The sequence below is a fragment of the Medicago sativa genome, chromosome 4 (genome assembly GCF_051527215.1).
Source record: "Medicago sativa cultivar Bolivia chromosome 4, Bolivia_mono, whole genome shotgun sequence".
Taxonomy (NCBI): Eukaryota; Viridiplantae; Streptophyta; class Magnoliopsida; order Fabales; family Fabaceae; genus Medicago; species Medicago sativa.
In genome coordinates this window covers 7067609-7082570 of record NC_140752.1, presented here as the reverse complement: position 1 = coordinate 7082570, position 14962 = coordinate 7067609, and the positions used below count along the sequence as shown (strand labels likewise).

Sequence of the window (14962 nt, the reverse complement as noted above, 5' to 3'; positions counted from 1 at the left end):
TCACAACATAATCTTTAATCTCAACGGCATCTTTATCTAATTTATAAGCCTAACATTAAATCGTCATCAATCATCCACCGTAACCAATACTCCCTCCGTCCCGCAATACTTGACCTATTTGGAAAAAAATTTGTCCCACAATACTTGACCTTCTCAAATTTTTAAGCTTAATTTGACAAGTTTCCCCCTTATAAATACTCCCTCTGTTCCTTTTTAATTGTCACATTTTGACTTTTTACACAAACCAAGACAACAAATACTTTTACTACTTTTGATACAACAATTTATCTTTTTCCTATAATAACCTTAATCATTTAATACTACATTTCATACATTTCTCTCTCTGCAATAAATATATAGGGGTAATATAGGTAAAACCACATTTAATGATACTTTGAACTTTGAAAATGACAGTTATTTAGAAACAAAAATTTTATGCAAAAGTGACAATTATAAGGGAACGGAGGGAGTACTTTTTGTGGTCTCCATGTAAAAGTTTGTAGTGGAACAAAGAAAGTAATCATTACTTAAAAGTAATCATTACTTATAAGGGCAATTCAGTAAAAATATCATTCTCCTTCTTTCATCTTTACACTTTTCTTAATCTGTGTGAAATGACCAAGTAGGTCAAGTATTGCGGGACAGAGGGAGTAATATTTTTTTTTACTTTATCTTTCCTTTGATTTTCGTGTCAATAAATATTTTTTTTTTTAAAATTTATGTTTGTCCCATATGTTAGCATGTTGTAAATGTTTAATCTTTTTTTTTTTTTTTTTTTTTTGTGGTGGTCGGGGTTTGAACCCCGACCTTCCATGTATTATGCATTGTCCAAATGTTTAATCTACGATTACATATTGAGCAAATAGTCACTTTAGTCCCCGACTTTGCACCTCGCTGTCACATAGGTCCATGACTCAGGATTAAATACAAACAAGTCCCTGACTCTACACTTCCGTTATCACTTTAGTCTCTGTCGTTAAAAAAATCTGTTAAGTGATGATGTGACACGCTGACAAGGAGTATGACGTGTCATAGAGACTAAAGTGAAAGTAAAAAATGGTCACTTTGGTCCCTGAATCTAAAATCAATATCCTCAATTTACTGTTAGATCCCTGACTGTGTATACTTACTGTCAGTTAGGTCCTTGAATCGAAAATCAATATCCTCAATTTACTATTAGGTCCCTGACTGTGTGTACTTACTATCAGTTAGGTCCCTCACATTAAACACGAAATTTCACTAAGATCCTTGGCAAGTTGTTAGTTTAACATGATACTTACTCAACACAAAGGTATTTGTGCTAAATATCAAAATATTATTATAACACTTATAAAAATGATTCCATAGTTTAATAACAAATGTTTCCATAACATAACTATTAAGTCATTAATGTCGACCATAGAGTAATTAAAAGATTGCACCATATTTGGGCATATAATTCAACAAGTCATTACATAATGATTCAGCAAAATATTAAACAAAATATCGTATCACAGTTGTGCTTATAATTTAGCAATTTCGGTACATAAATAAACTAACAAACATCACATAGTTGGCCTCGGACCCCTTGGAGTTGGCATGAAAGATGTAAGCATTTGTAGTTCATTCAGACGTGCATTTGGATTTTGACCGCTAATTTCGTGTTTACTATCAGGGACCTGACTGACAGTAAGTATGCACAGTCAGGGACCTAACAGTAAATTGAGGATATTGATTTTCGATTCAGGGATCAAAGTGACCATTTTTTTACTTTCACTTTAGTCCCTGTGACACGTCATACTCCTTGTCAGCGTGCCACATCATCACTTAACATATTTTTTTAACGACAAAGACTAAAGTGATAACGGAAGTGTAGAGTCAGGGACTTGTTTGTATTTAATTCTGAGTCAGGGACCTATGTGACAGCGAGGTGCAGAGCCGGTGACTAAAGTGACTATTTGCTCATTACATATTTAAGCCTAAATGTTTTTTGGAAAAAAAAAAAAAACTTTAATCTACAATTTTAATGTTTGCATTCATTCACTCTCTTCTTCAAACTTACAGTGTCTAAAATGAATCAAATACAAAAACCCTAATCTCAGAAAAACCCCTCTTTCTCTTTCTCCACCGCCACCAACAATGGCGCTTCTTCTCCGTCTCAAAACCACAAAACCCAAACCCTACTCTCCACCACTCCACCACCTCTTCTCCACCTCCAACTCCGGTGACAATGACGGTGGCGACAAAAAACCCTCCTTCTCCGAATCCTTACAACAAGTCAGAAGCTCATTCAAACAACAACCAACGTCAAACACAACACCTTCTCCTCTCTCTCCCTCGCAACAAAACGAATCCAAAGATGATATCTTGAGCAAAATCCAAAGCTTCCGTTCCAAAACCACCGCACCTGATTCCGATGATCTATTAACTCAGAAGAAGCCAATCTCGTTTCAGGATATGTATAGTAGAATGCATAATCGATCCAAAGATTCCGCTTCGGATACGTCGAAAACTACCATCGGTGGTGGTGGGGGTATTGGACTTGATGTGATTCGTGGAAGTTTAAATCAGCTGAAAAATTCGACGAATCAGACGCCGGTGACGCCGAGGTGGAGACCGAATATGTCAGCGGGGAATAGTGGGACGAGTTTGTTACCGGATTCGATGTTTGGGAAGGAGATAAGGGATAGGTTAGCCAAGGTGAATGATTCAGGGAGTTTTGGTACTGTTAGGTTATATATGCATGGTGAATTAGGTGAGAAATTGAAGAAATTGAGACCTCAAGTGAAAGGAAAAGATTGGTTTTCGATTGCCGAGTTGAGTGAGAGGTTGAAGAAAGTGAGGGAAATGGATGAAATTGAAGCTAAGTCGAGTAAATCTAGTGCCGATACAAATAAAGTGTTCAACATTTTGAAAGATTCTGTTCAACATATCAAAGCTAAAGAAGCTGAGAAACCTAATAAAGCTTCATGTTAGTAATGTTTTTAATTTTGTTTGTTTTGTTGATTTGATTTGACACTGTTTCAGTTGTTCCTTTTAGTTATGATACGATGATGATAGACTAGAGAAGCTTGGCATTTCATCTTCCTCTAAAGAGGAAACCCTTTTGAGTTAGTATATCCGATGTTGTCGAATAGCGACGCTATATCATAGTTGAATTTGAAAAATTTGCTATTGTTTTGCAATACATGTTTAGGCTATGTTTGGTAAAAAATAGTGGATGGCTGAAAAGCTACCCGACAGCGAATGAACTTTATCATTGATACTAGATAAGGTAGCTGATAGCGGATAAACTAGCTCATAGTTGATAAATTAGTGGGTTGAATGGGGAAAGAGATGATAAGCCATAAGCTCAAACACTACTAGAAGTAGCTTATGAAGAAACTCTATATGCTAGTAAAAAAGCTTAAACTTGTGAGAGAAAATTGTGCCAAACAAATATATTTTGGTCATAGGGGCTTATATGCTATCCTCTATAACCTCAGAAATTTGTCTTGCCAAACAGAGCCTTAGTATAAAGTGTTGTCAATTAGGGGCTATAGGTCCACTATTGTTTAGTGGAATTGGAAGAAACTATTTTCCGCGATCCGCGATTGACATCACTGAATATATCATTGTATATTGCATCTCTGGTCATGTGGTAGTGTGATTGAATGTAAAATAAATCTATTGTAGATGGTAGTCTTGTTTTATAAAGCTCTTGCCAAGTGGAGGGTTGTGGTCATGTTGTAAGGCTATTATGATGTGATTTTATATGAAAAATATAAGTGATGGTGTGGTTTTTCAGCGCAGAGAATTGATATGTTGTCCCTGATTGGTGGAACTCCAAGCTACTTGTCAAAGCCTCCTAAAGAGCATCTTGTTGAAAAGGCAAGCATGTTTTCATTTGATATATCTTATTTATAATTTTGATTTGTTGTCTGTCCTTCTTGAATTGTTGAGGTGCTGACCTTCATCTGATAGCTACAATTGTCAAACGTCAAAGTCAAAGCCTGTGGTTTATAACTCTATATTTTATTTGTTCTCTGTTTTCTCTCCATTCAATTAATCTAAAATGCTGCTTATCTAGTGAATGTTGAATCCATAGTCAAACATTAATATATTGAAACATTTTTCTCCCCACTTTTTTTTAAGCTATTACAGCCTCATGATGAAATTCATCAAGTTATTGTCCATCTCTTGCTATTTGTTGATTGCTTTGGTCATTTCCGTAATTGAGAGTTGTAGGCCGCTTGATATTTTGAATTAACCTCGTGGTGTCTGGATTATTTTGCTTCACATGTCGATGGATAGGCACATTTTGTTTTTTTAATGGTGTTAATTAATTCACTGTCCTAATATTTCCACTCTATGTTGATTCCAGTACTTTCACCCAGATAACATGTCCTCTGCTGAAAAATTGAAAATTGAGCTGACAAAGGTTAGAGATGAATTTAAGATGTCCGAGTCAGATTGTGGCTCTGCTCGTGTTCAAGGTAAAGGAAACTACTATTCTTTAACTAATTTGTGAAGTGTTCGATATTAAATTTAGACGGGACCAAATATGTTTGCTATACTTTACTAATTTTCTTTCATGATTGGATCGAGTGTTTGGAATATATTAATAGGAACTTGTTAATGAATTAATACTAACTCACTAATGTAATGTTATGCAGTTGCGACACTGACAACCAAGATTAAGCATCTATCATCAGTTCTACACAAGAAGGTGAGTTGCTTCTTTGTTTGTCATTTTTCTGATATATTATTGCGTTTGTATATCAATGACTAGAATACACCTCAATAGAAGATTTGTATGTTCAACCATTTGATGTACAAACATTGTTGATAGTGTCTACTGTTCTGCTTTGTTTATGAAATACTGTTTTATTCTGTCACGTGTTTCTTTTAAATCTAGTATAACGGTGCTGTTCTTTTACCAGTTTTCATAGTCTGTAAAATTTTCGTCTGGCTGCGATATTTGAATGTGCTTCTGTTAGGTAGGAGTAGAGTTTCTAGTTACAATCAACCAACTCTAGTACTAATTTTTTTTTTTAACACCCTACCGTATGGCGAGTCATCATAACCAGTGTTGTGAAATGGCATTGGTTTAGTGGATTTTTTGACAACCACTATAGGCATTTTGTGAAGGGGGCCGCAGTGGTGTGTTTATATGACGGATTTTTGGCCATCTGCCATTAACAACATTGGTCACACCTGTACAACTTTATAAATATTCTGCAAAGGAGACTGGGTCCATAATGCACGATCATGATTGGATTTTCTATCATTCAGTTAGAACTTTATCTTGAGCTAGTATTTTAATATATATGTTCTTTTTATAAAAGCTTCCGAGGAATGCTAGGGTCATACACATTTCTTTAAACACACACTCATCTATTAAGTCACATCAGCCCTTATTTTTAATCTTTACCAGTTAACTGGCCCTGTAAGTTCAGAGAGATAAAAAAATTTGTTGAAATTTAGCCGTTCCAGGGTCTCATCTCCACGACACGAGCCCGCTTTCCGTTGTCTACCATCTCAATCTCAATCTCAATCTCACTTGGTCGTCTCTATCATGTGCTCTGCTGCCAACATATTGTTTATGTAGCAAGCTCTGGTGGCCATGTTAACTAAAACAATTTTCAGGTTTCATTGTATCTCAGACAAATTAAGATGGGTATTGGGTATTATTATGAAGATGGGTAAATTCAATTGCAATCTTAGCCAGAGTCATAAAAATCATAGCTTAAAGGTGCGAATACAAGAGATTTGACACTAACAATAGCCCATAGACATGAGTAACAATAACATAAGCAGCGAGAATGAGTGCGAGATTTGCGAATAGACCAACAAACTTAAAATTCAAAAAGTAAGAGTAAACAACTTTTTTATACACAACCATCTTAGTAAAAGAATATTGTTGGTAGATTGGATGAAAGCTGGGGTCTATTGACAGAAAAAAATGTAGTGAACGACCAAGAGAACTTGCAAGAGCAGGACAGTTTTGGTGGAGACTGGAGATGGTGAGTATAGAAGGTGAAAGTTTAATATCATTCACATCGAAATAGGTAACCAATTACATGATTAAAAATAGACTGACATGGCTTAATAGATGGGAATGTGTTTACAGGAGTATACTAAAGAGTGTGATGTGACCCTAGTATTTCATTTCTCATAAGCTTCCACTCCATTTTAGTTCCTATGTTGGAAGTTGTAATTTTCTGTGTTCTATGAGTTCATCATTAGTTTAACATGGGGTGGACAATGTAATCTGCGGCTCCATTTGATCCCTGATTAAATTCTTATGTTCATACTTGCTATGACTTCTTCTGTGAACAAAATCTTAACCTCGGCCTTCAATATAATTTTGAATTGGTAACTGCATATGCTGTCAACATTTATATATTATGTTCTTTGTTTTACTCACCTTGCTTCGATTTATGCTATATGCCCATCCTAGTGTGCAATGAATAGCCCTCATCACTAGTCACATAAATTATTCTCCGTCCTTAATTACTCCCAGTCAAAGAGGAAAGATTGCTACATAGCTCCGGTCTGGCTAGTATTACTATTTTATCTCTGATTAAATTCTTTCTGTGATGCTTTAGGATGTGCATTCTCGGAAAGGTCTGATAGCAATGGTTCAAAAGAGGAAAAAGTTGCTGAAATACCTCAGAAGAACCGACTGGGATTCCTATTGTTTTGTTCTCTCTAAGTTAGGTCTACGTGATAATCCAGAATATACTTATAAAGCCCGGACTGGTAAATCGGGTGACGTAGCCAATTAAATAAACCCCAACATAAACTAATTGAAAAAAAAAGAACACCCAGCTGATTTTATCCAGTCTAAGTGTCTGACTAGCCAGTTCAAGCAGCTTAGTCAATGGTTTTCCATATTTTGCTTCTACAAGTGTTGTTCCATATATCCATGGCTGAAGAATGTGTTGCTCCATTTTCTTTTTTCTGTACGAAGATGAGAATAATATTGTAATCAGCCCATTATATTATTTTTGCCTGATTTAGGTTTAATTTATGGTAACTGTTGAATTTCCAATCAATTGTTTATTTTGTAGGATTCCTTGTTGTCTTTTCCATCGTAATATTTCTTGTATCATAATTGGAAATGGATAAATGAAGCTTAGGAAATAATTCTGTTTGGTGCACTTTCATAGTATATAAGTACCAGATTACAACATATTATAGTTTGTTAAGCCAATAGTTTTTCAAGTAAATTCTATAACCTGTTCATGGGTTGGCTCAGAGAAAACTGAGCTGAATTATGCCAGCGGATCCTCTCCTGCTGTGCTCTCTCCTTCAATCTCTCCTGCACTATTCAAGGCCCTTGGATTGATCTAATGGTTGAGAAACAAAAGACTTAAAATAATTTAAAAAAAGTGATATTAATTTACTTTAACTTTCGTTGTTTTTTTTTACTGGAAGCTTTTGCTACACGATCAGTCCCTTTGTTCTCAATTTTTTATTTATTTTCTTGCTATAACGTTAAATTACATGTTGAGGGTGATGTTGTTGGCCTCTTAATTCAAATGATTGTATAGTGCTACAAATAATTAGCGATATCAAAAGAATATAGTCGGTTGAAAGAGAAATTGCTTTGTGGCATCACAATTTGGATTTGCAGACACAAACCGGAAGAAGCCATAATAGCTCTTAAGAAATCAATAAAAAACAATTGAAGAACGGTTCACTACAATTTCGGCGAGAACGGTTTCGTGCGATATAAGGTTGTGCACTTGTGTTCTATTATGCGAAACATGTTTTGTTTTAATAATTTGTTCTATCAGTTTTTCATCTGTTAGATTAATACAATGTTTGGATTTTACTGTTGAGAGGATTGAGAGAATAGCCGGATTGAGAGGATCCAGATCCCTGAATTTTACTACAGCTCAAAAAAATGAACCAAACTCTTGATGATTCATTCCAAACTGAACCGAACTGCCACAACAGTTCAGTGAACTGGTTCAATATTTTTGAACCGAATTGAAACCTTTTTTTTTTTTTTTTGAAGAAAAACCGAATTGAAACCTTAGAATGTTATATTATGTATATAAAAATATGAAGCTTAGAATGTTATATTATGTATATAAAAATATAGATAAATGAATGTAATAGGTGTTGAAAAAACGAGAAAATTGAAACACTTGTCTAAATATGTAATGGAAATAGAGAGGGAGGATGTAAGTGTCAAAGCAGATAAAACCCACAAATTATGCAAAAGAAAATCAAATGTATTCACTACGAGGTATTGGAGCGTAAATCACAAAAGAGGAGAAGTTGAAGCATAATAAAGACCCCTTCACGGCATTGGGACGCCGTAAAGGGTTTTCACGGTGGAGATTCTTTTCACGACAAAGTTACTACTAATGTGTGACATTGAGAGACTGAGAGTAGCGTTGACATCGCTATTCGACATTCGAGACAGAGAATGGTGAATTGGTGATGGAGCTTCAATTCTTCCCCTCTAATTTTAGTTCGTTTCTATTTAGGATTTTAGGAATATTTGATTAATGATTTTACTGTTTTCTAATTTTAGGTTTTGTTTGATTTTGCTTATCTTAGTTTGAGTTGTATGATTTGTTATGGTTCAGCCATGTCTCAGTTCTGGCTACCGTATTGATAATGTTATGAGTTGGTTCAATTCCGATAACGTTATGACTTACGAGTTGGTTCAGTTCAGTGTAGTTCTCTAGTTCGGTTTGGTTATGTGTTTTTTTTGCACATGTGTAATTTTAAGGCTTTGTTTGTAAGTTGAAAATTGAACTTTGGAAGAAAGAGTTTTCGAAGATTAAATCTATATTTTGATATATATTCAAAATTTAAAAATATTTGAAAGAACAATATAATAAATGATTGATACTTTAATCACAATTATTTCATTTTTAAAAACATTTGATATTTTTCTTAATTTAAAAAAAAAGTAAGCCATGCAAACAAAGCCTAAAGAGAATGATTCCTCTAATGATTAGTATCAATTTCACCCTTGAAATTTTTTCTCTCCCATTTTATTTATTTAAAACTTCTACCATCGTTTTATATCAACAAGGGTCCAGATTCTACTCTACTCGTGTCATTGGTGAGGAATCCATATACCTAAAGGCCAGAACTGAGCTTGTGTTTGGTACAAGAGAATTTGCAAAGAGAGAGTTACCTAAGAGAGAAATGTCAGAGAAATGGTACAAAGGTTAGAAAGCAAGAGGGTAAAAAATATTACAGACTGCATTTCAGGTAAACCAGTCTGCTATTCTTCATTTATCTGCAGATTCTTTTTGCTATTTTTACTACTATCAGTTTTTCTAACTGCACTCTGTTATACTTATCAGTGATTTGGTCAAACTGTTGAAAGTACTGTAAATATAGATAAATGTAACAAGAAAATAAGAGAAAAAAAATGAGGGATGAAAATAAAATTATGAAAGATAACAAAAATTATCAATATTCTTGACCCTCAACCAATAAATTGGACATTTGTTTAGTTTTCCACAAACATTATTAATGATTCCATGCATGCAAATTCTTTCAAAAAAAGGTTCCATGCATGCAAATAAATGAAATGAGATTTTGACACGCATGGGACTAGAATGCTTACAAGTTACAAAAGCATTGAAGAAAAATATAGTGAAATACTAATTTTAAATCAAAATTTTCTAGTTAAATTAAACTGGCACGTACAACAAGGCTTTCCATTAAATTCCCTACTACAGCAATCACTCCTGCAAATCTAAGTTATACACAGAAATGTACAAGAAAATAAGAAGACCCATTTTTATGGTGTATGTGTGTCAATTAGATAGAGTGCATGCATGATGGCATGCAGATATATTAAAATGCAATTAATTACTATCTCCTCATACTCCTTTCATATTTTCTTTTTTCAATCATTTATTTTTCCCTATCACATAATCTATCTATTATTATTATTAGTGTCTCAAGGTCTCATATTATGTGTTATATTTGTAATATTTGGTTGATATTATCTGTCATTTTACAATAGCATTGACATATTAATTACTTTATGAGACTAATATAACTTTATCTATTGTATTTTAATTCTCCTAACTATTCTATTAACTACATTGATATGGTTATTTTAGCAGATAAAACTATTTTTTTTAGTTAGACAAAATGACTATGCTATTAAAAACTCACATATACAATGGAGGAACTGGGAGTTCGTACTTCAGTTACAACATCCAACCTAACAATTTCGACATTTTTATCAATTGAATTATGACTTGTGAATATAACCTTACAATATATTATATATAAAACTCATTTTATTATTAGTACAATCAACTATTTTCTTAAAATACATGCATAACCTTAATTTTAGATCGAGTACGACTTTTGATTTTTTTTTTTGTTAATACATCTTCTATCTCTCTTTGAACATCCCTCAATTTTTTTTTCTTCCTTTTTCTCTTTGAACATAACTATTGGTCTCTTTAACGAAGTTAGGGAGTAATTCATGCATTGGAGCACCTAATTTATACCTTGAAAACTAATCTATTTCCTTCTCATATATCTTTCCTTTTGTGCATTGGAGCAACGTTGTGGAGCACCCCTCACACTTCATTTTGTGCCTAGAAAATAAATTTCCATCAAATTGTATATTTGTAACTGGCCATGCCCACATGTTCTAATAATATCTTAATAAGTATTTAATTCTTGTCTAAACTTACACGCTGCATTTAAGCCTTCCACGCCCCACTGATACAAAGTACACTAAAATAATGGAACAGTAGAGTTAACAGTACTACTTTGTGTCTCTTATATAGACACTAGACACCTTATAGTAAGGGTGGCATTTAACATGGGAAAGGTCAATCCTTTCCCACCATGGGAAAGTTAATTTCATCCATTAGATCAAGTGAAGAACAAAGTCTTATCATACACTCTCAGCACTAGATTTTATTGTCACTATCTTCCATCATCATCTCTCTCCCTCATCCCCACCAACCCACTCCCAGCAACAGTGCAACACCATCAGTTTCTGTGCAAAACTCCAATCATCTTGACAATTTCCAAACACTTTGTAATTCATATACTGAGACAACAAATCAGAAGATTTCTCACAAGAATGGCCCACAGATGAAACCATTTCAGTCATTCCAGTTTTGGAATCTTTACCCAAAGAAAGTTTATGAGGGTTAAGAAAATGTTTAAGCTCTTTTGCAATTTCTCTGAGTATAAGTGAAACTTGTTCTGAGATGAGAGAGAAGTTTTTGTGTGCTTGGTGAAGTTGTTCTGTTTGGTTGTTTTTTGTTGAAGAAGTGAAAGTATAAAGAGCAATAAGATCATGAGAATGTTAACAGTTGAAGAACAAAGTGTTGATTTTTTTAATCTTGCTGTTCCATCACCATTTTTCAAAGAAACAGAACCCGATTTTTTCTCTTATGAGGAAGAAAAGAACACAAAGATTGAGTTTCAAGTGACAAAGATCACGAGAAGTGAAAGAAACATTAATTGTTGTCGGTTTTGGATTGTTATCACGTGAGTTTTGTGAATTCACTTGTTTGTGTTTGAGTTGTCTTGTTGTTATTTCTACATTTTCAAGACATTTAAATATAAAAAAATAAATACTTTGATCTTTGTTTTTCATTCTGGTAAAACTTGCGTCTCTTTGATGGTGTTGCTGTTGCTGGGAGTAGGTTGGTGGGGATGAGGGAGAGAGATGATGATGGAAGATAGTGACAATAAAATCTAGTGCTGAGAGTGTATGATAAGACTTTGTTCTTCACTTGATCTAATGGATGAAATTAACTTTCCCATGGTGGGAAAGGATTGACCTTTCCCATGTTAAATGCCACCTATAGTAAGACAATCTCAACAAAACCTAAATATAATCCAAACTCTTATATAGCACAAAATGAAAGGAAGTGCAGTGATTATAGCTTTACTACTACCACTTGTTTTGTTCACACAACAAACTCTTGTTGAAACTAATAAAACTTCCAATCACAAACAACACAAACATGAAGAAGAGTTAACAAGATCTAGAAATATTAGCAGTAGAAACATTGTAGGAAATAGTATAAAAACTCTATTTTGTGATCCATTTTTCTTTTATCTATTTGGATGTTGTGGCTATTGGCCTTTCCCTACTTTTCCTTGCCCAGATAACCCATTTGATCAAACACCACCACCTTCACCACCTCCAGCGTGTACTCCACCTTGCGCTCCATCACCACCACCACCACCTCCAGCGTGTCCTCCGCCACCATCACCGCCGCCGCCTGCTTGTCCACCACCACCTGTTGCACCATGTTGTCCATTACCACCACCTACTACCACACCTTGTTGTCCAATACCACCAACTCCATCACCACCTCCACCCTCTCCATCACCACCTCCACCGCCATTAGTCCCGTCCCCGCCTCCTCCATCTCCATCTCTACCAACACTACCAGCAGTAGTCTCACCACCTCTTGTAATTCCTCCTCCCTTAGCAGGAACACCAACATTTTCAATGCTATCACCTCCTCCTATTCCCATCACAAACCAACCAGGCATTTCTATTCCACCACCACTTGTCCCTACATTTATGACACCACAAGATCCATTTTCATTTTCATTGTCACCACCACCATCAACACCAGGCACGACACCACAAGATCCATTTTCATTTTCATTGTCACCGCCACCATCAACATCAGGCATTTTGTTTCCTCCTCCTATGGTTCCAGAACTTCCACAACAACCACCATCTTTCAACACGTCAAATCCAACACCAGATAATTCTCCTTCTCCTCCAGAGATTCCACAAGAACCACCAACTTTCGCCATGCCAAACCCAACACCAGATATTTTTCTTTCTCCTCCAGAGATTCCACAAGAACCACCGATTTTTGCCACGCCAAACCCAACACCAGATATTTTTCTTTCTCCACCAGAGATTCCACAGGAACCACCAATTTTCACCATGCCAAATCCAACACCTGATATTTTTCTTTCTCCTCCTGAGATTCCACAGGAATCACCGATTTTCTCCATGCCAAATCCAACACCAGATATTTTTCTTTCTCCTCCTGAGATTCCACAAGAACCACCAATTTTTTCCATGCCAGCACCTGATGCTTTTATAGCGTCACCGGTGGTTCCTGAGTTTCCAGGTATCCCACAAGACCCCGTTCCTAATCCTGATCCTGTGCCGTGGGAAGACCAGCCGTCGCCATCAGAAGTGTTTCCGCCACCGGTTGATTCACCTCCATGAATGCACTTGTTATCCTTACTTGGAGCTGTATTCAGTTCTCTTATTAGGACTTAGCTTGCACTACTAGTTTGCACAGAGTAAAGCTTATGTAGTTTTGATCTGTTGGTATTTTGTTTTATCTATCTTCAATCAATGAAAACGTTTTTTAATACTGCTAGTACTATTATTTATGTAACTTCTCAATCATTTTGAATAATGATTTGTTTTTTTTTTTTAACATACTGATGATATGTTATCCGAAGTAGATGATATGTTTTTTTCTTCTTCTTTCTTTCTTTCTGTATAGTTGTGCTACTAATAACAAGTAAGTTCCCTAAAAAAACAAAACAAGAAGTAAGCCATGAATCATATTCACAATCATCATTATCATAATCTATACTATATATAAATAACCTTTTTTGTCTAGTTTGGGCTGACTTTTTTCTCTTTTCAAATTACTCTCACCTTTAAATATAAATAATCATATAACAAATAGATAACGGTAAATTCAAATATTAAAAAAATTGTAACCAATTCAATCTTTATTGTCCACTATATATCAATTTTTTCCTTATCCTTTAAAAAAGATAATTGATGGGAGTGAATTCAAAATTTTAAAAAATATAACAAACACAATATGAATATATGTTTATAATTTTTTTTTTCCTTTATGCTTTAAAAAATTTAACAAACACAATATGAGTATGTATACAAGATTTTGGCCTGTCTTTTTCATTATCCAATTATACTCTAAGGGTCCGTTTGGCTTAACGGAGGGGAGGAGAGGGATTTTAATGAAGGGGAGGGAAAGGGAGAGAAGATGAGGGATTTTAAAATTAATTTACTGTTTTACCCTCAAACTTAATTAAATAAGGATAATAAAGATGTAATCGATAACAACACGATGAAGACGATGAAATAATGGATTACTCGGTTCACGTTAGAGAAGGTCTGAAGCAGCGGTTGGCAGCAACAAAGTAGTGGTAGCGTTGGAAGAGTGGTTTTTATGGGTAACAAATAAGAGTGATAATAATAAAAGTTGTTACAAGGATAATATAACCTAATAATAATAATAAATGTTGTTACAAGGATAACATTGAGATTTTAAATTAATCTAAGGATAATTTCGATAGTGCAACAAAATTTGAAAGATACCGATTTCGATAGTGACAATAAAATTGAACCCTCAAATTAGTCTGTTCTCGCGTTGGATATCAATTTTTTTTTTAAATTCCTATCCATTTTATCTTGGGCTTTCTGCACCTTTTATTCCTAAAAAAAAATCTATACTATATATAAAGAAAACTATCCATTTCAGCACTTTTGGGCTGAATTTTTTCTTTTCAAAAATACCCTCAATTTGCAATACAAATAACACATGTAACAAATAGATAAGAATAAATTTAAATATTAAAACAAATGTAACAAAGACGATATGAATATATATTTATTGTTTTTTCCTTTATCATTTAAAAAGTGCAACAAACTAGATGAGTATATTTATACTTACTTTTTCATTATCCCAATTATACCCTTAAACAATTTTTTCTATAATAAAAAAAAATTATATCATATTTTTTTGTTATATTGTTGGTGTCATTGAAATAAATAATCATGGTTAGTTTTATTTGTTATAACTTGAAAGCAACAAACATTTATGTTTTTAATCAAAATCAAAATTTCATAAAAAAAAACCGTTAATAATTTTCAAACGTTAACTTGAAAGCAACAAACATTTATGTTTTTAATCAAAATCAAAATTTCATAAAAAAAAACCGTTAATAATTTTCAAAC

General features: G+C 34.2%; 1 protein-coding gene across 1 annotated transcript; it reads left to right on the top strand.

The window, feature by feature from the left end:
* Nucleotides 1–2033: 2033 nt before the first annotated feature.
* Nucleotides 2034–7124, top strand: LOC146925889 (S15/NS1, RNA-binding protein). Its single transcript, XM_085758305.1, has 5 exons — nt 2034–2950; nt 3767–3849; nt 4343–4454; nt 4635–4687; nt 6570–7124. The coding sequence occupies exons 1-5, from the start codon at nt 2119–2121 to the stop codon at nt 6747–6749; spliced, it is 1260 nt and encodes a 419-aa protein (XP_085614431.1). The 5' UTR covers nt 2034–2118; the 3' UTR covers nt 6750–7124.
* Nucleotides 7125–14962: the final 7838 nt, after the last annotated feature.

What these genes read in the sequence shown, in the direction of transcription:
- LOC146925889 (XM_085758305.1), top strand. Translation starts at nt 2,119, where the DNA reads ATGGCGCTTCTTCTCCGTCTCAAAACCACAAAACCCAAACCCTACTCT. An exon ending in GAAACCTAATAAAGCTTCAT is followed by an intron (nt 2,951 to 3,766) that starts GTTAGTAATGTT and finishes GTGGTTTTTCAG; the next exon opens with CGCAGAGAATTGATATGTTG. An exon ending in TGGCTCTGCTCGTGTTCAAG is followed by an intron (nt 4,455 to 4,634) that starts GTAAAGGAAACT and finishes AATGTTATGCAG; the next exon opens with TTGCGACACTGACAACCAAG.